This window comes from Pollicipes pollicipes, unplaced genomic scaffold (genome assembly GCF_011947565.3).
Source record: "Pollicipes pollicipes isolate AB1234 unplaced genomic scaffold, Ppol_2.1 Scaffold_3087;HRSCAF=3621_pilon_pilon_pilon, whole genome shotgun sequence".
Lineage (NCBI taxonomy): Eukaryota > Metazoa > Arthropoda > Thecostraca > Pollicipedomorpha > Pollicipedidae > Pollicipes > Pollicipes pollicipes.
In genome coordinates this window covers 2,819,395-2,842,814 of record NW_023596225.1, presented here as the reverse complement: position 1 = coordinate 2,842,814, position 23,420 = coordinate 2,819,395, and the positions used below count along the sequence as shown (strand labels likewise).

The 23,420-nt window shown below is 55.4% G+C and overlaps 2 protein-coding genes across 2 annotated transcripts in view; one reads left to right on the top strand and one right to left on the bottom strand.

The window, feature by feature from the left end:
• Positions 1–28: 28 nt before the first annotated feature.
• LOC119089622 (phosphoglycerate mutase 2) lies at positions 29–8,169 on the bottom strand. Its single transcript, XM_037212401.1, has 6 exons — positions 7,897–8,169; positions 3,437–3,669; positions 2,243–2,385; positions 1,597–1,645; positions 1,009–1,123; positions 29–587 (listed from the first exon to the last, which is right to left on the bottom strand). The coding sequence occupies exons 1-6, from the start codon at positions 7,997–7,999 to the stop codon at positions 463–465; spliced, it is 768 nt and encodes a 255-aa protein (XP_037068296.1). The 5' UTR covers positions 8,000–8,169; the 3' UTR covers positions 29–462.
• An 8,276-nt stretch (positions 8,170–16,445) lies between these two features.
• The window catches only part of p120ctn (adherens junction protein p120), a 52,697-nt gene continuing 45,722 nt past the window's right edge, over positions 16,446–23,420 (top strand). The window contains exons 1-2 of the mRNA XM_037238902.1: positions 16,446–16,589; positions 19,483–19,563. Coding sequence (XP_037094797.1) covers positions 16,587–16,589; positions 19,483–19,563 — 84 coding nt within the window. The 5' untranslated portion in view covers positions 16,446–16,586. The remainder of the gene's footprint in view (positions 16,590–19,482; positions 19,564–23,420) is intronic.

Genomic DNA, 23,420 nt, shown 5'->3' with positions numbered 1-23,420 from the left:
TCACACACGTTCGCGTAGCACGCCGATGTCAAGTCCCAAAAGTTTGCTACTACGTAGCGTTTATTAGCTTCGCACGTACACAAAGAGGTGACCAGAGCGGAAAATTGCAGGAAGGGGAGGCATAGTTTGGCAGCTTCCCTAACTGTAACGAATGTGGACTCCGCAGAGGGGGTTGCATAGTTGCGGCCACATATGCAGGTAATACATAAGCAACACCGTTATCTCGATTTGGAAGTCAGAAAATTATTTCTAAAAAAACTCCGGAGAACGCAAGCTACTCTCGTCCGAACACCTCAGCAAAACACGATGGCGGCCGCGCAATCCGAGCGCACACTCCAACAACAAATTTAAAATCACCTGAACTAGGAACAATCAAAGCTCGCACCGCACACACTGCTCCCATCTATCCCAACCATCGACAACAATACAACAGTGTGTGGGCGGGGACTAGAGCTGATGTCTTCACTTGGCCTTGCCCTGGTTGGCCACCGACTCCATAGCCTTCTTCACAGTCTCCGGGTCACCGAGGAACTGCATCTTCCTGATGGGACGCATGTGCTCGTCCAGCTCGTACACGAACGGGATGCCTGGCGAACGCCGGGATACCAGTCAGCCTGGACGGAACACACCGGCCAGAGCTCCGGGAGGCCGCTTCGTCCGCAAGCAGGGGCGTGGTGTCGCCACACACAGGCCCGGGGTTCTCCGGCTTCCGTGGAGGGACCGCAGAGCAAGAGCAGGGGCTCAATCGCACTATATGCAGGGGAAACACATCCGCATGGAAGCAGGGCACCAGCCTCCGAGTTATACAGGAGCTACATGACATCTGATAACCCTGGTCCCAGCCGCGCACATAGGTCCCGGCCTTAAAACCACCGCACAGCAATCCCCAACACCCCATTTGTACGGCACAACTGTAACTCAGCCTGGGGGCCGCCCCCGACAGGGAGAGGGCCGCGGTTGCCGCCGCCGGACGCAGCGGGCTCCGCCCCACGGCCAGCCGGGCCGCACCTGTGGGCAGGTTGAGGCCCATGATCTCGTCGTCGGACATCTGCTCCAGATGCTTGACGATGCCGCGCAGGCTGTTGCCGTGCGCCGCGATCAGGATACGCTTGCCCTGGCGGATCTGGCGGGCACACAACGCAACCACGCGGTCACCACCAGGTGGGGAGAACGGGGAGAGTTCCACCCCGTGCTCACGGCTTGACCGGACGGCCAGACCTGTGCCAATGCCGGGATATACGCTGGCACTGGGACGGATTCTGGAACGCGGACGGACTCTCCAGACAGGGACGGACTGGGTAGGGACGGACTCCGGACAGAGACGGACTCTAGACAGGGACGACGGAGCCAGCCCCAGGACATCGGGACTGGCATGAGCGCGGACCATCCGCGACCTGGGCCATCGACAGACCCCGGAGCGACAGGAAAACTTCACGTTCCTGTCGCTAAAACACACATTTCCATGCAATACAACCGACGATCAACAGGAGTTCGCTATCCAAAAATGTATCGCGACAGACAATCTCCATAACAAAAGTTGTGCAAAGAGCATTGTGCCCGGGTTGGCCCCGCAGGGGAGCCTTCAGCCGGCCCTACCTGCGGTACGATGGTGTCGTTCCAGTACGGCAGGGTACGCTCGATGGTTCTGAAACAGCGCCGGCACACCGTAATGAGACTATGTCAGCGATGGCGACACACAGCGGACGCGTGCCGGCACTTAACGCGCCGGCCCCGCAGCGCAAGTGGCACGGGACTGCCAAACCGCTGGCGTCGAGCATCCACCCCACCACGCCAGCCTACAAGGCCGGGCCAGACAGGAGACGTCATCTGATGACACGGGTTGACGGTGTCAGCAAGGCAGCCGGACTACGCCAGCGCTGACGTAAAAAAAAAAAACGCAGCGCGCTGGCCGATCCCATCTGATCAAATAAAGTAGAATTATCAGCAAACAAACACATTTGGCATGGTACCATCCACCGAGCTCATCGGCCATGGGCAGGCGAGCACGATGCATGCCGTCATACAGTTTTGATCCAATCACGCTGCAGAACGCGTCGGACTACTGTACCTAGCTGCGTTGTTGGACATTCGTTTCAGTTAATAAATGACATCACGCATCCACCATGTAAAAACATGCACCACAGCAGAGAAAAGCGAAGTGTCGCCCAAAATAATAGTAAACATCTAGCCCAACGATAGGCACATCGGCGGAGATGTCGCGCCGTCTGACGACGTTCCTCACAGCTTGAGCGACTCAAACATGGGGAAGTCCTTCTTGCTCGGTCCGTCCTTGTAGCGGGGGTCCTCCAGAATGACCTTGTAGTACGGGTTGTCGGGCGTGATGGGCGGCGGCGGGATGTCAAAACTGCGCCGCCAGATCTTGACCTGCGCGGTTGAAAGGCTCACAAGTGTTACGAATTACAGCACCACAATCTGAAACACCATCTGGCTTACAGGTCGTGGGAGACCATCACAGTCGACGAACAGTGGAAAGATGGGGTGCACATTCAGCAAAACACGGCACGTCGTTCCCAACCAAACTGTTCTGAAAATGGGAGCATTTACTAAACCCAAAAAGAGAGATATCGGACCCAGTGGCGCGTCCATAGCGGGCCAACGGCGTGTAACGTGGAGATACGCCCAAGATGGGACAGGACAGCATAGCATGGGAAATGATGCAAACAACACAAGGGCAGTGCCTACAAGCTGCGCAGAACAGATCCCAGAAATACAGGGACTGAAAACAAGTGTTCATCAAATTACGAAGGATGCTTGAAATAGGCACAGCACTACCTGTATCTCATGTACTACTAGCATCTTTATTTAAAAACTAATAAAGACGAACCCATTTCTAGTGCTCCACCCTCACTAACACCAAAAAAGTTTTTCCACATCCAAACTTAAAATTCGTGCACTGCCACACAAGTAGCAAAAACCAGTTTGCAACCAGAAAGGCATTTGGACTGTCGTGTCAACGAGGCCCGGTCACCATGGGTCTGTGGTGCATCAGGGTTGACATCATCACGGGTCTGAGGTGCCTCGTTGTTCGCGTCACACAGGTCTGTAGTGCCTCAGGGTTGGCGTCACCATGGGTCTGTGGTGCCTCGTTGTTCGCGTCACCATGGGTCTGTGATGCCTCAGGGTTGGCGTCCTCACGGGTCTGTGTTGCCTCGCTGTTCGCGTCACTAAGGGTCCGTGGCGTCTCGATGTTGGCGTCACCACGGGTCTGTGGCGTCTCGGTATTGGCGTCACACGGGTCTGCAGTGTCTCATTGTCAGCGTTTCCACTGGTCTGTGGCATCTCAGTGTTGGCGTTACATGGGCCTGTGGTGCGTCGGTGCTAGTCACCACAGGTCTGTGGTGTCTCGGTGTTGGCGTCACTCCAGGTCCGTAGTGTCTCCGTGTTGGCGTCACTCCAGGTCTGCGGTGTCTCCCACCTGCTCCTCGCCGTGTTTCTTGGCTGTCTCAGCCTTGTTCAGGCCAGTCAGACCGCCGTAGTGCCTCTCATTCAGCCGCCACGTCTTCTTGATGGGAATGTTCTTCTCACCGAGGATCTCCAGCACCGTATCCAGCGTCTTGTTGGCCCGGGTCAGTACAGAAGTGTGCGCCATGTCAAACTGATACTGCGCCTTCTTCAGGGCCTGGCCAGCAGCTTTTGCCTCCTCCACACCTACAGGCAGACATTTGGTGGGAACAAAATGAAGCAACAACTCAAAGTATTGTACCAGAGCACTTCCAGGGCACATACTGGGCTTGGTTTGTTGCAAGACAGGCCCAGCTGTGGCTGGTACTGCAATGAAAGGCCAGTGGTACTCTGGTGACAACCATCTATTTTATATTTTCAAGGGCTGTGTAAAGCATTCAAGAAATGGGGCCAAGTTTTCAATGTATTTGCTGATCTCCCACGGCCCTAAAGAATGCAAGTGCATGCTTTCAATGTATTTGCCAATCTCCCACAGCCTCTAAGAATGCAACTGCATGTAAGATAGGACTACCAACAAATAAGAACAGTGTGTAATAACAGAAAGCTGGATTGCCTCAACCTACACTAAAAACTGAAAAATATGGATATCATTCTGCTAATTGTGTATTATATGCTAACAAAACAACACCAATGCATCAAAATCAGGCAGCAGGCAAACTAGGAACTGACATGTGACTGGCAAACAATTGAGCTGATGACACTGTTTTACTGCACACCATTTTATGTACTAACAAAACACTGAGTGGGAATGGGTTGAGGGTGATAAAAACACACAAGTATGAATTAGCAAAAAGGGCAGAGGTAGCACAGAAAAAAATGCACACACCACATGGTACCATGTTGGTTGTGGGTAAGAACCAGGGGGTCTCATGGTAGGGTTTTAGGTAGGAGTAAGTGAATGGCTATGGGTAAGAATAAGGATATCAGGCTAGGTTAGGCTAGGTAAGGTTTGGTTAGGTTGGGTTAGGTTAGGCTAGGTTAGTTTTGGTCACATCGGGTTATGCTGGCTTGAGCAGGGTCATGTTGATTTGTTTGAACTAGCAACTAGAATGAAATGGATATTGGCAGAATGAGTTTGGTTGAAATCATGATTTGAGTCCTAGTTATTTATTAGCAACCATTTTGATCCATCTTTGAAAAATAGTTGACAATAAATAAACCTTTTAGGTTCTTAGGTCCCTCTACCATTTACTTAATAATTATGCCAGTTGGCCAATTTTCTGGTCATTTTTATGAAGGCTGTTGCCGGCCATATACAGAGCTTTAACCCACAGGCCAGAAACAGTGGCAAATAGTAAGAAGTAGCAACAGCATTAACATCATCACACTGATTAACACCCTTCAGACACTAAGCTCAAACTCTGTAGGCATCATGCATTGTTAGCATTATGTCATTCTCTAACATTCAGAAGGAAATGCATCAAAAATCAAAATATGCCACATGAATTCATATCCCATGGGCAGGGTTTTGGCTTCAAAGTACAAAGCATAACAGATTGTTCTGCTAGGAGCATCACTAGCATTTCAACCTTATATTGTAGAAAGGGTTGTCATACCAATAATGCAATAGAAGTTGTCTATGACATACTTAAGGCATAGAAGGAGGGAGGAAAAGTGCATTCATCTAGTCTAACTGAAGCATATTGAAGATGAAAAAAATTGTACAACACTGCACTTGTGCACTATTTCATATCATGCCAAACTGTTTTTGAACATCAAATCTAGTATATCTGTAGCAGATTCATATATACCTATAAATCATATATATATATATATATATATATAATACAACATGCATATCTAAATCAATTCTAATTTCAAAACCAGGAACCACCAGCTCCCCCATAACAAATGTCCATTTTGGTTACACCAGTTTTGCTCAATAAGGACCAAATGGGCATTAGGCTGTACTGAGTGCAGCATGACTGTAGGAAAGAGAGGGAGAGGGGGAAGAGACTGCCCAACTTGAAATGAGAAAAGCCAATAGGGCAAATTTGAAAAATGGCAAAAACCATGCCACAAAGCTTTTGGAGAACCACAAACTGGTAGTAAACCTTGGACTCCCAAAACTCTAGATAACAGCGTGGCTAACATAATTATAAAAATCCACCAACTGCAGTGATTTGGCATTTGGCTAGTTATGTGACAGGGATCTCAATGTTTTCTGTCTTTGAACATCTGGCTTAAAGTTTGCTGGCTGTTGCCCATTCCCTTGCTTAAAATTGACGGTCAGGGTGTACTTTCCTACCTAACGTTAGAAAAAATCATTGTACACCATTCGTCGTGTTTAAGGCATGACGTATCGTAAATAATCTCAAAACAGGTAGAATCATGCTCCTACCTTCGAATTTCAATAACTTCGATGGCGAGCTCCCGGGCGCCGCGCGCACCGCACCGCCTGGACTCCCCAGCGCCGTTTCTGCGTTGCCGTGGCGTAAATACAATATTTCTGCGTACCAAGAACTGTACAAAATGTACGGGACCAAAGTAAACCATTCGTCATGTTTAAGGCAGGACAACCATAACCTAACTGCGAACCATAAAAAATATTTACTAAACATAAACCATATTTACCATAACCATATTTACCATATAAACCATATTAACTGCGAACCATACTATAAACCATAACTATAACTATAAACTATACTATATAACCATACTATAACTATAAACCATATTTACTGCGAACCATAAAAATGTACCGGGACAAGGTAGCAAGAATCCATGAAATTTGATCCTCGACGCCAACGGGACCATGGGTTGCAGGGGGATTTGGGTGGGGAATGTAAAGCGAAATGAGAACATGGCAGCTAAATAAAGCTCACTATATGGCACCTATATATGGCATGGAACATGGATGCCAATGAGATGCTGGGTTGAAGGGGATATAGGGTGGGGAGGTTAGGCTAGGTTAGGTTAGGTTAGGTTAGGTTAGGTTAGGTTAGGTAAGGTTAGGTTAGGTTAGGTTAGGTTAGGTTAGGTTAGGTTAGGTTAGGTTAGGTTAGGTTAGGTCAGGTCAGGTCAGGTCAGGCTAGCTTAGCTTAGCTTAGCTTAGGTTCTGGTCTATTCTCAGTTAGGTAGGTTAGGTTAGGTTAGGTTAGGTTAGGTTAGGTTAGGTTAGGTTAGGTTAGGTTAGGTTAGATTAGATTAGGTTAGGTTAGGTTAGGTTAGGTTAGGATATGTTCTGGACTATTCTGGCCTGCGTGTTTCATAAATGTACCTAAACTCGATAAGAAACGATTTTGGTTGCTTTATTATTGTTACTTTGGTTCCATACATGTTTTATGGTTCTTGATAAGCAGAAATATTGTGCTTTCGCAACGACGTAGAAACGGCGCTTGGAAGTCGAGGCAGTGCGGTGCGGGGCGTGCGGCGCTCGGGAGCTCGCTATCGTATTTATTGAAATTTGAGGGTAGGAGCATGATTCTATCTGTTTTGAAATTATTTACGATATGTTCTGCCTTAAACACGACGAATGGTTTACCTCGGTCCCGTACATTTCGTAGAGTTCTTGGTAAGCAGAAATATTGTATTTACGCAATGGCAACGCAGAAACGGCGCTGGGGAGTCCAGGCGGTGCGGTGTGCGCGGCGCTCGGGGGCCCGCCATCAAAGTTATTGAAATTCGAAGGTAGGAGCATGATTCTACCTGTTTTGAGATGATTTACGATATGTGCCGCCTTGAACACGACGAATGGTGTGCAATGATTTTTTCTAACGTTAGGTAGGAAAGCACAACTACACCAAATTGACCAATCAGCATCAAATTGGGCAGCATCAACCCTACACCTAAGAGCTTCAGGCTAGAACAATGGGTTGTGCACATCAAATGTCCTGGTCTGGGGTCACTGGGCAACTGGTTAGCCCGAACACATTGCCAGCACAAGCTGGCTAAGGGCCAGGATGCTGGTCGCATGCCTTTGTATCTACACCCTTGTCCTGTGCACCCTCCTGGATGAATTTTGGAATGCTGCCACTGCACACCTTAAAGATTATGGTGTGTGAGCATGAAACACCATGAACTGGGCTCTGGCCAAGCAAAATGCACCAATTTTCAAATAAATTTTGCTTGAAAGATGTTCTGTAAGCATTCTGTCCTGAAATGACCTTTGACAAATCTGAGTTCCTTGAAATATTGTCTCTCTCCACAATGAGCTCAAATCAATAACAGAGTGCATACTATAATATTACTACCACAGTGGTGCTGTTACTATACACATGTTCAGTGTGAAAAGCATTTATTGTCTGGCCTACTGCTCAACAACCAGCAAAAAGCTGGCACCAGGCAAGGCCATGAACAGTACCAGGTCAGGAAAAAGCACGATAAACCACAAATTAACACCAGCTAAGCATCACTGCCAAACATCCTCTAGGTGTCGATGGTTCGCAATCCGGCTGATTGATTTCCTACCTTTAGCGCTTAAATGAGCGTCGTACCATCCGCAAAACTTGTTTTGCTGATTCCATTCGCTCTCTCCATGGCGAATCATGACAATCTTGTGCGTCTTCCCCATTGTTGAGTATATTTATGAGATACGCGCTGATAAATTTGCCAGCACCAAGTACAACCTATAACGACCGGTATCTAGAGCCGTCTAAATTTAATAATGAGAAGCCCGTCCCCCGCCACCCAGACCTCAATTATCCTCTCTGACGCGACCCCACAGAAAATTTGGCAGGCAGTTGTCCGACCTCCCGTCAACCTTCAGTTATTCTCCAAGGACAAAACACCGGTCACTGACACGAACTAAAAGACAGCAAGAATGCACTCAACCACGCTTTGATAACTTTGTTTAGCATGGATTGCTAATCATCATAAACGGATATAAGACGTATTCAAGTCATTGTATTTTTACCTCAATTCGTATCTTTTCAAATTGGCAACTGCATCCATAGGAGACACCAACATTGTCAACACCGTTACCTACCATCAGCATTCGACACATCAATGCTATATATCGCTGCAATAAAGCTTAGTCTTTGCCTGTGCCATCATAATCCTATTTCTTAAGCACGGGACAGTTTACAAACATTTCTTAAAATGGCGAAGCTCATCATGAATCATTGTATACCAGTGCCAGAAACATTCCCTTACCTTACCACACCTTATCTTATGGTGGTCGGGAATGATAGAAGGCCACTAGGCCTGTAGGGCCCAGTCTCGTCAGGCTCCCGGTCCGGTAACCAAACAGTCTCATATTATGGGAAGATCCGGTGTGGGACGCCGCATATGATGTCAGCCCAGTGCATATCAAACCTAGACTTGAGCTGTTCAACTGAGGTCGACGACACGACCGGGTGTGGAAGAGCGTTCCAGTTGTTGACAACCCGCGTGTTGAATGAGTTACGACGGACGAGAGTCTTCGCTCGAGGTTTTCTGAGCTTCCATTGGTGTCCTCTCGTCACCTCCGAGTTGTGCCTTGTCAGGAACTCCTCTTCCGACAGCGACATACCACCGTGAAACAGCTAATTTCCCAGCTATTCAGCTAACAGCTATTCCCAGCACCACATTTTAAATGCTTTGAAGAATGCATATGAAAGGTTGGGAAAAAGAACAGGTAATATTGGACAGACCAGACTTCACAAAATGCCATGCTCGCTTTTGAAAGCCTCATTCGATGGGTTCTTAGCTGAGGTGGTGTGGAGTACTTTTGGGCGTGTCAATTTTCGTGTAATATCAAAAATACTAGGATCAATGATGTAATGACTCAGAGAAACTAATCCCTGCCAACATGTGGGGCAGCCGATGCTCATTTCAATGAGATTTATTTCGTCTTGAGGTTAGGGGTGTAGTTTCCTATTCAATTGTTGGGTTTCATCCCCGCCCACCCCCCAACTTTGGGAAAGAAGTGGGAGAAATTTGGGGAGAAACCCGTTTGTTGGAATATTTGGGAAAGTTTTGCTCCTTTTCCACCGTTCAGCCCACTTCCCCCTCCCCACCAACCCATTTGGTGAAGCTACGCCCCTGCTTGTCGCTATCGTTCAAGTTTTGCCATTCCTGTTCACGGTTTTGCAGTGTAGTGTCACCTAGTGGCAGGTATATAAAGCCTTAGTAACTAATCATACCATGCTGTTACGTTCATAAATGTATGAGCTTCAAGTCATTTAAAAGATGTTCGTAGTGAATCTAAAGCCGAACTTTTAAAAAAATTATTTACTGCAATATCTGTCATTTTTTCTGGCTATGTTCCTTTTCAATACATATTGAACAAAATGTGGCAGCCATGATCCGAGATGCGCCGCATTCGCCGCACACTTAATTCGGTTCAGTAGATTAGAACTATTCCTGTTCAATTGTGGTTGTGGAGGGGGTGATGGGTGTTGGCGAGTGGTCGTGTTATGTGTAGGCTGCTGTGGTTGGGAGTTGTGGGCTGAAGAGTTAATGCGTATATGAATTGATTTCAACCCCGTTCTATGAATCGTCTTGAATTTGGGAGGTAAGTGATCTGGTCTCTTGATCTTGCCGTTGACGTGGTACGGTACCTAATTAGCTCGCCCTTAATTGCTGACCAATCCCATGACCATTCATCGAAGTAGGTGGATGCGGCAAGCTCGATTGTTAAGCGTGTGTATGGCTATGTCATAAAATATTGGCAGTCAGCGGCACAAATGCAAGAGGGCATAGTATCTATGTTGTTTGACTTGGAGAGGGGTATCCAATGTCCAGTCATAACACTGGCGAGGCAGACACCTGTTATGGACGTGTGTAAGCATGATAATCGTTACACAACGATGCAATACTCCTGATTTTGATGGAGGTTAAAGAGAGCTCAACCTATACATTAAAATGAATTACCTGGTAGCTCCTAATGAGTGTGAGGTCTGTGGCAGCATTATTGTTTCCAAATGATGCACAAGTTTTTGTAAATGTGACTGATATCAAGGGATTGTATGATTTTTAGGTATGTGGGGAGCATAGATGCACATTTTCATCATTGGCAGTTCATGTGTCTGCCATGTCACTTGGTGTGGAAGGGGAACACAAAAATTACATACTTTCTCAACTACAGAGGCAGCCAAGAGTTGAATCTCTTGTCTATTATTAGGACTTAAATGTGTAGGCATGGTGGTGCTGTGTTATAATACATGTGAGCAATGATGATCACAAAGCTACAGGGTTGTGTCCTCTCCTTTACAAAACAACACTGCTTCCACCATTTCAGACTCTAGACTGTTGCAGATCTGTGATATGACTAAATAGGCCACCACCAGGCCAGATGGTGAGGGATTTTACTTTTTTTGGCATCTGAGGGTCTGCACTGGCAGTTTACACAAACTGCTGGTAACTGGTGGCCAGTGGTGACATAAGATACAGCAGGAAACAATAATTTGGCAGCATGAAATAATGCACCACCACTGAGGATGCAAAACACAATCACTTAGCTATCCTTGCAGCACCTAAAGTGGAGGAAGGAAAGCTTTAGCACCAGGATTCTCTCCAGATATTGCAAATGCCTCAGTATGCTAGCATTCATGTAGCCTGCATCTGCATTCCCTCCAGGTATTTCTTTTCCATCTTGCTGAATGGTCACAGATCAGGTTTTGATGTGCTGACAACAGCTTGAGACTAAGGTGTTTTGATCCAGTGGCAGAGTGAAGCAGTCAGTATTTTCAAATGGCTAGGAGAACACCAACATCTGGAGCACCTTGGCAACTGTACCTGTTGTGTGGTTATAGAACTTCAATCTGCTGTCCATCACTAGTGCTAGGTTATTTTCAGTCTGAACAACATGGGGTTCTAACTTAGGAAGTAGATTTTTTGGCAGGTTTTTGCAGACTAAGGTGCACAGTTTTTCTATTTGGTATTTTGATCAGGAGAATCCAGCACTCAAATTGTCATGACAAGGTATCAATATCTTTCAACAACATGTATCTGCCACAGGGCATGCAAATATGACTGCACAACTTGATGTCATTTGTAGAGAGCTCAGTGGAGCTGTGTTCAAATAAGTAAATGCTAGCAACAAAACTAGTGAGAAGGGGCTCTTCTCATATGGATGTGGAAAATGCCAGGTGATCACTCAGTCTGACAAGAACCCTGCACAACCACTTTGTGGGTGGCCAGGCAAGCAAATGCTTATCAAGTTTATCACAAGCATCATGCTATGCAGCTTGTGGAGAAGGTGTCCACATAGCACTGAAGTGGGTGCCTTGCTAAATATAATCTGGTGACATTTTTTGGGGTCAGGCTCCAGTCCTTGATATCTGCACTCCACTCTGCCATGGCCTCCAACAGCTTGTGGGGCAGGAACACCTTGACAAAACTATGTGTTGAGCCTCCCTGAGCTGATATGTCTCTGTCATATGCTCCCAGAGCCAATCACTGCCATGGACCTGAGCACCATTGATGGCACATCTGTAGGGCTTGTAGGGAGGTAGCTGGTAGAATGGCATGGTCAAGCTTCTGGTCAGAAGTAAGTACACTGCTGTTGACTGATCTGTAAAAAGCTAGTGAAAGCTTGTGCTAAGAGAATTGACAGCACCTCACGACTAAAACAAGGTAAGGCTGTTACAAGCTCCTGGAATGAATTTAGCCATATTTCCACTCTAACTATCAGTGAGAGCAGTTTTGATTTGACAGGTTGGGGTGAGCTCTTGAGGTCACAGCAGAGGAGTACCGGCATGACCTGTCACAGGTAGCACCTCCCCCACCAGTACCACCTCTTGAGTGTACGTGCTTGAGATGAATCTCTGCAATATGCTTGCCTTGTGATTATTCATTACTGGTGAAAGGGATTGTGCAGGTTTCCCTCCAGGAATGGAATGCAATCCCATGTATTTATGTCAGGTGAAAGAAATTCAGGGTACTGTTATAGGTTTTTCACTGCTTATTAATTAAGGTTTTTGCCCAGTGCTACACTTGAAGGGGCCTAACTTTGTATCAGTTTAATTGGAAATGACTTGGTTTGATTCACCCAATTGAATGCTATAACAATAGATTGTATTTATATGACAGTAATGCAGAGCATGTTTAAATGGTAGTTGTTATGAATGAGGAGGTTGTGTCAGCAATTTCGAGATAGGATAATGGAATGAAGCTATTTTTTAACAAATATCAATGTTATTAAACTCGTTCTATCTTGATCTACTTGTTTTTGGAACTGTCATTCTTGTGAAAAACATACAATCCATTTAATCTAAAACGGTTGACATAATAAGATGTATGACTCGTAATCTCTGTAAGGAAACAGGCTGCTTAAAGTGTTCTCTACAGTCCACAGAGGGTAGGTTAGATGTTATCTATATAACCTAAGTTAACATAGGTAGATAGGGCTGGGCTGGCCAGGCCAAGCCCAGCAACACTAGTGAAGGCTAAACATATGATTAACACAAACTTGACAAGCAGGTTTGTTCCACTGTTGTTTGTAAGGTAATGCAAACTTTGATGGCAGTGCCAATGTCACTGGCCATAGGACTGCGTGCCCGTCGCCACCGTCTGGTTGTATGCAGTGTTGATGTACCCGGTAAAGGGGGCGCTCGTGACGGCGCCGTCGGTGACGGTGGTGGTGGTGGTGGTGGCGTGTGGCCGGGCCGCGTCGGTGGCGGAGGTGGTGATGTCGGTGGTGGTGGCGTGTGGCCGGGCCGGGTCGGTGGCGGTGGTGGTGATGTCGTGTGGCGGCACCATCAGTGGCGGTGGTGGTGATGTCGTGTGGCCGGGCCGCGTCGGTGGCGGTGGTGGTGGTGGCGTGTGGCCGGGCCGCGTCGGTGCGGAGGTGGTGATGTCGGTGGTGGCGTGTTGGCCGGGCCGGGCGGGTGGCGGTGGTGGTGATATCGTGTGGCGGCGCCGTCAGAGGTGGTGGTGGTGGTGGCGTGTGGCCGGGCCGCGTCGGTGGCGGGTGGTGGGTGGGTGGCGTGGGGCCGGGCCGCGTCGGTGGCGGTGGTGGTGGTGGCGTGTGGCCGGGCCGCGTCGGTGGTGGTGGTGGTGGTGGCGTGTGGCCGGGCCGCGTCGGTGGCGGTGGTGGTGGTGGCGTGTGACCGGGCCGCGTCGGTGGCGGTGGCCGGCCTGACCTCGCCGGCCAGCTGGAGCGAGGCATCCGGCCCCGCTGACGTGGAACGGCCGCCCGGGGACGGCAGCCGCAGCCAGGCCGTCGAGGTGCCGGCAGTGACAGGCGATGGGCGCTGGTGCCGGGCGGCGCGCAGAGGCATCCCTGAATGGCTGAGTCATCCGTACAGTGACGGCGTTTGGTGGCGCTGCTAACCCTGCCTGCACGCTGTGAGTGGGGCCCGCCCGCGGCCGAGGACGGCGCCTGTCCGTGCCGGGATCAGAGCGCAGCCAGGGCCGGCGCTACACCCGTGGCCGAGGACGGCGCCTGTCCGTGCCGGGATCAGAGCGCAGCCAGGCCCGGCGCTACACCCGTGGCCGGGCCGCGCCAGCTGACTGCCATATGCGACTGGCATGCAAACAGCGGCGTGCTGTGTTAATAAGTGCCTGATAACTAAACCTGCACAACATTGCGAAGCACTGCTTGGCGATACGTTCGGCGCCTTTGCAGCGTGGTATGCCATCTGGGAGGGTGCGAACGCACACGGTTCGTGACACGGCGTCGTGGCGCGGGCTGACGTGTACGGCCGGTGCTCGACTCACTGACCGAGCATTAAGCCACCTCACGGAACGCCTTCGTTTGCAACTGGCGCCTTCAGCCGAGGACATTTCGCCTTTATTTCAGCTAACTGTTCTCGCTACTGTCACTGCTAGTGGCTGAATAGTGGGGGATTGCGTGCTACGCTGAATGGAGCGGCGACATGCACCTAGACGTCGTTTCACAGTTGCGCTCAGATTTTATGTTCGGGGCATTGGTGCTGTCGGAAATCGGCCTGGTGGGGGCGAGCGGAAATGAAATTTGAAAAAAAAAACTGAACTTTGGCTTGCCGTGACAACCAGTGATTGTTTTAAAAGTGCGTCGTGAGGTTGTCTCGTTGGTGGTGTCTCTTTGTCGGACGAGGAGAGGACACAGTTACCTCGTGCGTTCCTGTAATATCCTTGCGTGACACTCTTGACGTTATTTGTGTTCGTTTGCTAGCGATGGTTGAATGCAGGTCACGGCTGCATATCCAGGTATGGTTAGAAGTGCTACAACATTGCGAGGTCCGTCACGCGACAGTCACAACTGCACCGCTTGCATGTGTAGCCAAAAGACATATTTGGGTACACGTGTCGTAGGTGAACTTAATATGTCAAGAATATTGTTCGATGTGGCCGTATATGTGTTTTGTATTACGTGTGATCCGCGAGGTCAGTATATTATGCGAAGTTGAACGCCGTACCGCGAGCTTCCATGGCAGAGTCTGTGATTGGGCAAAGTTCGCACAGGATGCGCGTGGAAAAGGCGTGCGGACCATGGTCAGAGATCGTTCACCTGGTAAGATTCCATTCATTGCTTCAGTCGGCGGCTGGGGTGCGAAAAAGCGCGCGTTCCAAAGCTGTCTGATTGTTGCCTGTCTGTGCCTGTAATCAGCCGAGTATCTCGTTTCCCCCGCTCCGGCCCTCGAGGTCGTGCGGGCAGCGATGCTTGACGCAAGGTTCGGAGCGTTCAGCTCGCTTCAGCAGCTGGTGCTGGCTTGCCCCAGCCGTCGACGCGCTCTTCCGTGGCCCGGTCACGCCCCCTGAACACGACCGGATGTTGGTGAACAACGCAGACGGCGTAGCTCCATGGCGTGCGATTTGTGGGCAAACGGGAGCCGTTCTCGTGGGGCTTCGTGTCACCGGATGGACTGGTGCGGTGGCGGGTGACATCCAGCTTTCGCTTAGCTGTGCTCGTGGCTGGTGGCCACCGTTGGTTGGTGGCCTCCACTGGCTGGTGGCCACCCCTGGCTGGTGGCCACCCCTGGCCAAAGGAGGGCTTGTCATTCCCCTCCGACATCAGGAAACGGACCACTTCCGGGGTGGGGACGGCCGCTCGCGAGCCCGGCACCTTTTAAACCCCCCGCTGACCGGTGGACGGCAGCGTGCGGCGCCGCCGCCCAGTTGCCCTACATCGGCCCCATTCGGCTGTGCCCGGCGCCGTCGGGTGGAGTGGGGCGCGGCTGGCTCGGCGGCCGGTCCAGGTGCGCCGCGCCGGTGTCGGCCGGCCCGGCGGCGGCGGCCCGGTGCTCGGCGGCGCAGCGTGGCGGCGCCGCGGCCGGGCGGGGCCGGCGCCCGGCTCCAGCAGCGGGCCGCGCCGCCCGCTAGCGTCCACGTCCAGTGAATAGCGCCGCGGCGCTGGATTCAGCCAACTCGGCGCACCTGCCGCCGCCGACAGGTGGGCGGCCGGGCCCGGGCGCCGGCACGACTCGGCGCGATGCAGCGCGCGGGGACTGCGATGCTCCGCGGGCAGGGGGGGGGGGACGGGTGTCAACTGGCGCCGCTTGATTATGGACGAGCTGCGCCGTTTCTAGGTTGACCGCTGTGAGATGCATTTGCTGCGAATGGATGTCGAGAGCGATGGGTCAGTATGAGACTGCTCTGAAACTGGCAGATTGGACGCGTCCGTGTGATCGTTCCATTAGGGGCAAAGGTCATGCTGGAGATTCCTCAGGTGTCACCGGGCAAGGTGCGCGCGTTGTTGCTGGAATATAGCAGCAGGAGCTTCGGCTGCCGCCGAAGCTGCGGCGGCGTCCGCCGGGGCCCGCCGGGCTCTGTACTGCACCGCGGCGTCTCGACACTTGTATGAATGTACGACGCGGCACCAAAACACTGCGTACCCTTGCTCTCGGGTGTCGGCCGAAGACGAGCGCGCGGCCGCGGCCGTATGTAAATCGCGTGTGGCCAGGGCAGTGTGTCGCGTCGGGGCCGACGCCGGCGGTGAAGGTGCGCGTGTGAGGCCCGCCGGCGGCGGCGGCGGCGGAGCGGCGGCTGGGCATGTGGCGTGGCGGTGAGGCGCGGCCGAGCCAGTGACCTGTCGGCCGGCCGGCTGTCTGGCGCGGCGGCGGCGGCTGGTCGGGGAGGCGTCGACGCCGGCCGGTGGCGTCTCGCTGCGTCCGCGGAGCCGGCGGAGGCTCCGTTGCGGATGGTGGTGCCGGCTGCTGGCTGCTGGGCAGCCGGTCTGGGTGGTGGCCCCGGCGGACGGTGCAAGGTGACCGCAGCGTCGACTCCGGTGGACATTCTTATCGGCTCTTTGGCTGATGGTAAGGGCTGCAGCAGTTAGAAGTGACTCGTTCGCGCTCTGTTTATGCTGCGCAGCGATTTCGTTGAACACTGTTTAAAAGCTCCCAGTATTTCTGTGAAGTTATTAGCTGTATGCACCAGAATGCGATTTGCTTAATGCGACCAGCGGCGTGCGGCAGATTGCCATTGAAATCACAACGATGAACAGCCAGTTGCTGCCCTATTTCCCGAGTTTTAGCTTAAACGAGCTTAATGGAATGCTGGTCCGTTGGCTTCCAGTGCAGGGCGGGCTAGGCTTCCAGCGGGTTCCAAGAAAACCGACATCCCACGATTTGTTCCTGAGTGCTTACTGGGATGAGATCAGGGCAATGCAAACCGCTCGGACCTGTCCCGCACGCGTTGTGTCACGCTGTCTGCAGCCGTTGCGGCCGTAGCGCCACCGTCGGCCCGGTACTCCACTTCCGGTGAGGACGTCCGGCCCCGGGGCCCCCTGCCGGACGTGGGGTGTCGGTCGGGGCGCCGCGGAGGGCACGGACCCCGTCCAGTGGGCGGCGCGCGCCTCCCGGTCGGCCGCCGGTCGGACGCGGCCCCGCCACCCGGTCTCCGCCGGGCGACGGCCGACACTCGGGCCCGGCTGCTGGCGTGCGGCCGATGTTTCCGTTAATGACCCTGTGGCCTGCTGTCCGGAATGGATGGGCAGTAATGCCACGCGAGTGCTGCGACGGAACAGGCGACTTTCGTAGGCCGCTTGAGGTATGGCCAACTAAGTGGGATGTGGCCAGCGTCGTCTTCCGTACTGCGCTCAGTTCAGGGACGATCATTTCACATTGTGGATGGGATTGACGCTGTTGGTCAGCAGCTTTTCACGGTGCAGCGGCGCTGCTCTACAGTTATGTGGCTGTATTTCCAACCCGCTGGGGGCCTGGAATGCAGACAATACTGCACTTCAGCAATCCTTTCGCGACCCCAGGACGGCTCTGTGAGATTTGGACGTATTGGCGCGGTCGGAGGTCGTTTGATCCAGAGAGGGCGACCATCTGCAGCCGCTTGTCACGCTCGGCTCGGACGGCCTGCCGGCGCCGATCGGCCCGCTCTCGGGTGTGGCCTGCCGGGCCGTGCAGGTCGCGTTGCTGTGTAGGCTGCGCTGGACACGCCATTCATAGCTTCACCGTGCAAATCGCAGTGTTGTGCGCGCAAAGTGCGAATGGGGGTCAATAAGCAACATTCTGCTGGCTCTGCCGAAAATCGCTGTGTGAAATCTGTGATGTTGATGCTGGTTTGTATTGTTCATCTCTACGCGCTGGTTGCTTCTGGAAATAGCCTTCTGTGCTTTACCTCGTATGGTAATGGACACTGGCTGGGCTCAGCCTTTGTGGGGCCCCGTGCGCAGATAATCTGCTGCGGAAGATGATGGAGTCGGAAAACGTTTGCGTCGTCGCGCACATCATCATGCTATGCAGAGCGCACGCCAGATTCGCATTGACGCATTCATCGGAGCATGTATTTATGATTGCGCCCGTGCGCACCAAATACCACGGGTTGCCACTCAGGCGTACACCACAATCAGTGGCATGCAAGCGCGTCGCACACCCAGCGGGGCGCGCGCTGGCCCGGCCGACCGACCGACCCACACCCACGGCCGCACACGCAGCGCCGGCGCGGCGGCCGCACGCGTGGCTGGCCGTTTTGTTGGCGCTCGCCGGAGCGTGACCCGCCGCGGTGGCGGCCGCCTCGGGACGGAGACGGCCGGCCCGACCGCCGGGCGGAGCCGGCAGTGGCCGGGCCCCGAGCGGGGAGTCCCTCTGGGGTCACTCCAGACGTGATCGGGTCCCTCCAGGGTGACTTCAGATGTGACCGGGCCCCGAGCGGGGAGTCCCTCCGTGGTGACTCCAGACGTGACCGGGCCCCTCCGGGGTCACTCCGGACGTGACCGGGCCCCGAGCGGGGAGTCCCTCCGAGGTGACTCCAGACGTGGCCGGGCCCCGAGCGGGGAGTCCCTCTGCGGCGACTCCGGACGTGATCGGGTCCCTCTGGGGTCACTCCAGACGTGATCGGGTCTCCGGTATCACCGAAGCCGGCAGTGACCGGACCCCGAGCGGAAATCTCCCCGGGGGTAACTTCGGGCGTGACCGGGTCACTGTAGCTGGCAGGCGGCGGGAGCGGCCGGAGCGACCGCCGTCGGGCTCTCGGGGTCTCAGCCCCGCTGCTTTTTGCTCTTCTGGGATGTTCGTCTTCTCAGCGCACATATGAGGGCCGTGTTGATGTACGTGGTTTTGCCCCTCCCTGAGTTTTCTTATGTGGACCTGTTTCGAGACCACGATGTGTCGACATGGAAGGGTTAGATTGGCTGCGGTTGCCGCAGGTGATTGCGCTGTATCCTGTCACATAACACCGCGTCCACCGTGGGACTCCCAGGTCCGACTGGCGCTTTAAGGTACTTTTCCGATGTGTACAAATGCCATCGGGTCATATGTATTCGCTAGGCTCGACGCTGTACGAAAACCAGGGTCGTGGTGCTTTTCTCAAGAGGAAAGTGATCGCTCACCATGTGCTTGAATATCCTGCGAAAAAACAGGCGAAGGGCTCAGCTGTTGTGTGGTCATACACACAGACATCCGTATGTACAATTATAGCGCGGTGTGGAGGATTCAGAGATCTCTATTCACGCGTGCTTGTTGGTTGTGCCATTGAACCTGTGCTATATGCTCCTGCCTTTGAGCACCTCTGTCACGTCATGGACAGCGGACTCATGGATAGTGAATGCGCGGCTACCTTTGCCTCGCGTGGCCGGTGCGGCGGCTCGCGGCTGTGTGTGCTCGGCGGAGGACCGGCTCGGCCAGCGCGCGCCGGTGCGTTGGCGCTGGTCGGCGTGTGCGGCCCTGGTCGTGACGCCTCGCCGTCCGTGTGTTGCAGACAGTGTGCGGCATGCCGGCGTTCGACCCTGACGACTGTTCGTCAGCCGACGCTCGCAGCATTCAGCAGCGGATCGATCAGGTGAGAGCGGTGACCGCGCGCTACACGCGCCGCCCCGGCACGGCACGGCACGGCGCGGCGCGGTCGTGCGTCGGCCGGCTGACTGTCACGCAGCGCTGTCCGCTCCCCTGGGCACTGCACGCGACTCCCTGCGCGGCGTCCGACTGTGGCGTTGCGTTCACAGGCTGGGGAGTTGTGTGGACGGGTACGCCACAGCCTCTGCTGACGTGCGATGTCAATCGCTTTGGAAAGGCTCCGGTTCATTGGCACGTAGTATCGGTCAAGGTGCCTGATAGACGGTGCGTGTCGCGATGCCGTACATTCAGTTTTCGGGGATGCTCGTGAAAACGAAAACTTGCTGTTCGTCATGTACGGAAGGTAGCGTTATGGACCTTTAATCGCACCCTATTGTCCCGTTGGCTGTTGACAGCATTCTTCGACGGTGTTCTAATACTGGTAATGCGCATAGATGATCAGAGACTTTATCATAAATATGCTACCTTATCGTGATTACGCATGAATAAATGACGGTACGCTCCCCACTAATTGATATTGCGTCTGGGGCTGTGGTGCGAGCCTTCGACGAGCGGCCAGGTAAACACCGTCCCGCTCCGGTACTGTCGCGCCTGCGCGGACACGCGCGACACCCCTGTCCAGGTACCAGTGACAAACGAACGACACAACACGGGCATCAATCTGATAAAGCGCCGTGCCGTTTAGCGGTCCAGTGCCGCCAGCGGACAGCGTGCGGGCGGCGTGACGCTCACGCGTCAGCAGGTCGGTGACGGGCGATCACGCGCTCGGGGCGCCGTGCGCCGCGCCCGTCACCGAGGCGCGCCGCGCCACCGGTCACGTCAGCACCGGCGCCCCATTGAGCGGCGTCGCCAGGCGGCCGACAATGGCGCTCGTGACCGGCGGCGCCGCGGCCGCCCGCTGTCGCCGCGGCCGGCCTGTTGTCGCTCGTCGTCCGGCCGTGCTCGCCGGGCACGCCCGGCACGTCCGCCGCCGCCGCCGCCGCCGCCGCCGCCGCCGCCGCCGCCGCCGCCGCCGCCGCCGCCGCCGCCCGCGCCTGACGCTCGACGGCTGGACGACGACCGCGGCCGCTCCCGAAACGGGCCGGATTTCCCCTGCGGCCGCGCCGGAGCGCCGGCTCCGGTTGAGCTTCACCGGGCGGCGGATGGACGTCCGACGCTGGTGTGGAGCTGGCTGTCCCGCGCGACGCCCGTCGGTGCTCGGTCTTCCGCGGCCGGCTCGTGGTCGGCGATTGCGGCGGGTCGCGTGGCCGGGCCCAAGCCGCCGGCGCGCGGGCGCGCGGTCGCGTGAAATCGACCGGTATGTCGTGCCATGGGTGCGCCGGTGCGCCGGCCCACCCGGCCGGCCACGGGTCGATGCCAGCCTGTGCGTGAGAGCGGCGGCGGCTGGCCGCGGCAGCGGCCGGGCGGCGGCAGTGCCGCGCACGCCGCGCCGCCCGCCGCACCTGCCGCTGTGCGCGCGCGCGCAGCCGCCGGCGCCGACGACCGAGCGACGACCCCGACGGACGGGCGGGCGGCCGACAGACGAGTGGCGCGGCGGAACGGGCCGGCCGGCGCCGGTCGGGCCGCGCGAGTGGCGGCCGGTCGGGCGGAGCGCGGCCGCGGCCGGACGTGCGGCCAGCGGTGTTGGCGGTCCCGGAGAGGCGGTCGCGAACGGGAGTGGCTGCCGTGTGCGCGGTGCCGGCGGGGAGCGTGCTGTGTGGTGCCGGTGGTGGGCGCGCGCCGCCGTTGAATGCGATGCGCCAGTGGGCCGCTGGGAGCGGCCGGGCGGCGCGTGCATAGCCAGACTGCCTCGCACCTGGTGAGTGGCCTTGGGGCCGGTCCGGCTCGACGGCCGGCCGCAGCGTCGCCCGCCCAGCCGGCGGACGGCTCCGTCGCTGCTCGCTGCACACGCCAACGGCAGCAACGGAGGGAGGGGGTGGGGATGTGACATGATCCCGTGTGCTCGGTGATCGCTCGATGTCCTCTGGTGGAGCGGCCAGCGGTGGCCGAGTATGCTGCCCCCGGCTGGTGCACTAACCGAGTTTAGCTCACCTCGGCGTCCCGCCAGATTTCGCTCCAGCGTCCGTGGGATCGGCGGGGTCCCGTCGCCATGGCTAGCACTCCAGCGTCCGTGGGATCGGCGGGGTCCCGTCGCCATGGCTAGCAGCTGCCGGATGTCCGTGCGCCCAGTTGATGCACGACTGTTGTCGCCGGACAAACGACTGACTGCTACTCGCCGTCCTCCCCGCCCTACAGCCTTCTGATAAGCCGATGGCTAATGGACTGGCGCCGCTCGGCATGACGCCAGGGTGATAACGACACCGCCGGCGACGTGTGGAAGGACGGCGGCGATGCGACGCAGCCTGGCTGTCGCTGTGTGGTGTCGGCACATTTCCTGGGTGATCCCGCGCGGTGGCGCCTCCGTTGAGAGTCGGCGGCACGAGGCCCACCGGCCCTGAACACGTCGGCAGCTCAGCACTGCTGCAATACGCTTGCTGGACAATCAAGGGAGTTTGCGGGACGCAGCGCCTGACCATGAACAATTTTAACATGACTAACTTCTCGGGTTTGAGGTCATGTTTCCTATTTGAAATACACGTCTTTTTGGGTGGACGAATCATGGCAAGCAGCCATGCGGCCCTCCGATATTCAGTCTAGGAGCCCTCCCAATATTCCAAACAGCTTCTCACCGCGACAGACGCGATTGTCGATTGCCTGAGACGTCACGTGGGCGGCCGTGCCCTCCGCTGACCCGGGGCGTCGTTACACCGTCTGTCACGTGACGTTCGTTACGCATAGCGCGGCGGCTCACGTGACCGGCGCGCCGGAGCGGCGCCGCATCCGGCGTCATCGGCCGCGACGCCGCCGTCGCCGCCGCCGTCCCAGAATGCCGGTATCGATCTCGCCCTCCCGGCGGCGGCGGCGGCGGCGGCGGCGTGGCGACGGCAGCGGCAGCGGCACCCCGTTCCCCGGCCGCCCCTCTCTGGCCTATTGTGTGCGACCGACGCGCGACGCATGGCGACGGTGGGGGCAAGGGCGCGCCGGCCGACGGCTGCCGGTGGCGACGCGGGCCTGGCGGCGGCGCCGGCGGCGGCGGGCAGACTCCTGCTATCGAGCGGCGCCGCCCAGTCGGCTGGGATTATGTTAGCGCCACGTGTGACGCTGCTCCGGCTGCCGGCCCCCGGGGAGGGTGGCGCCGGCGCCGTGACGCCGTCGAAGAAACGCCGCCCGTGCGTCGGTCGATTGGCGTCGGACGCTCATGACGTGCCGCCGATCCGACGCGGGTCAGGGTCGATGGGCGCCGTGGCCGGCCGACGGTTGGGCCCCCGCCGCGTCCTGTCCTGTCCTGTCCTGTCTCGCCCCGTCTCCATCTCCATCTCCATCTCCATCTCCATCTCCATCTCCATCTCCATCTCCATCTCCATCTCCATCTCCATCTCCGCCCCCATTCCCATTCCTATCCCCATCCCTGTCCTCGTCCCCATCCCCATCCCCATCCCCATCCCCATCCCCATCCCCGTCCCCGTCCCCGTCCCCGTCCCCGTCTCCATCCCCGTCCCCATCCCCATCCCCATCCCCGTCCCCGTTCCCGTTCCCGTCCCGGCGGCGGTGTCTGCCGCGCCCATCCGTCGCCACGAGAGGTCGACAGCCGACGGCCGTTCGTCGCTCTGACCGCTCGCGGCCGGTGGGCTGGGTATCGGTGCGGATGTGGGAGCCGCCGTCCCTCGCAGGGAGCAGGAAGCTCCCGTCTCGGCACGCTGACTGACGGCAGCCACTCTCGATGGATGCGGTCAGCCTTTTGCATCCTGTCCCGTGACCCCGGCGGCGCTGGCCGACTTAACCTGTGATGATGGCTGCAGATCA

What these genes read in the sequence shown, in the direction of transcription:
- LOC119089622 (XM_037212401.1), bottom strand. Translation starts at nt 7,999, where the DNA reads ATGGGGAAGACGCACAAGATTGTCATGATTCGCCATGGAGAGAGCGAA. An exon ending in AGAAACACGGCGAGGAGCAG is followed by an intron (nt 2,386 to 3,436) that starts GTGGGAGACACC and finishes TCAACCGCGCAG; the next exon opens with GTCAAGATCTGGCGGCGCAG. An exon ending in GGGCCTCAACCTGCCCACAG is followed by an intron (nt 588 to 1,008) that starts GTGCGGCCCGGC and finishes GGCGTTCGCCAG; the next exon opens with GCATCCCGTTCGTGTACGAG.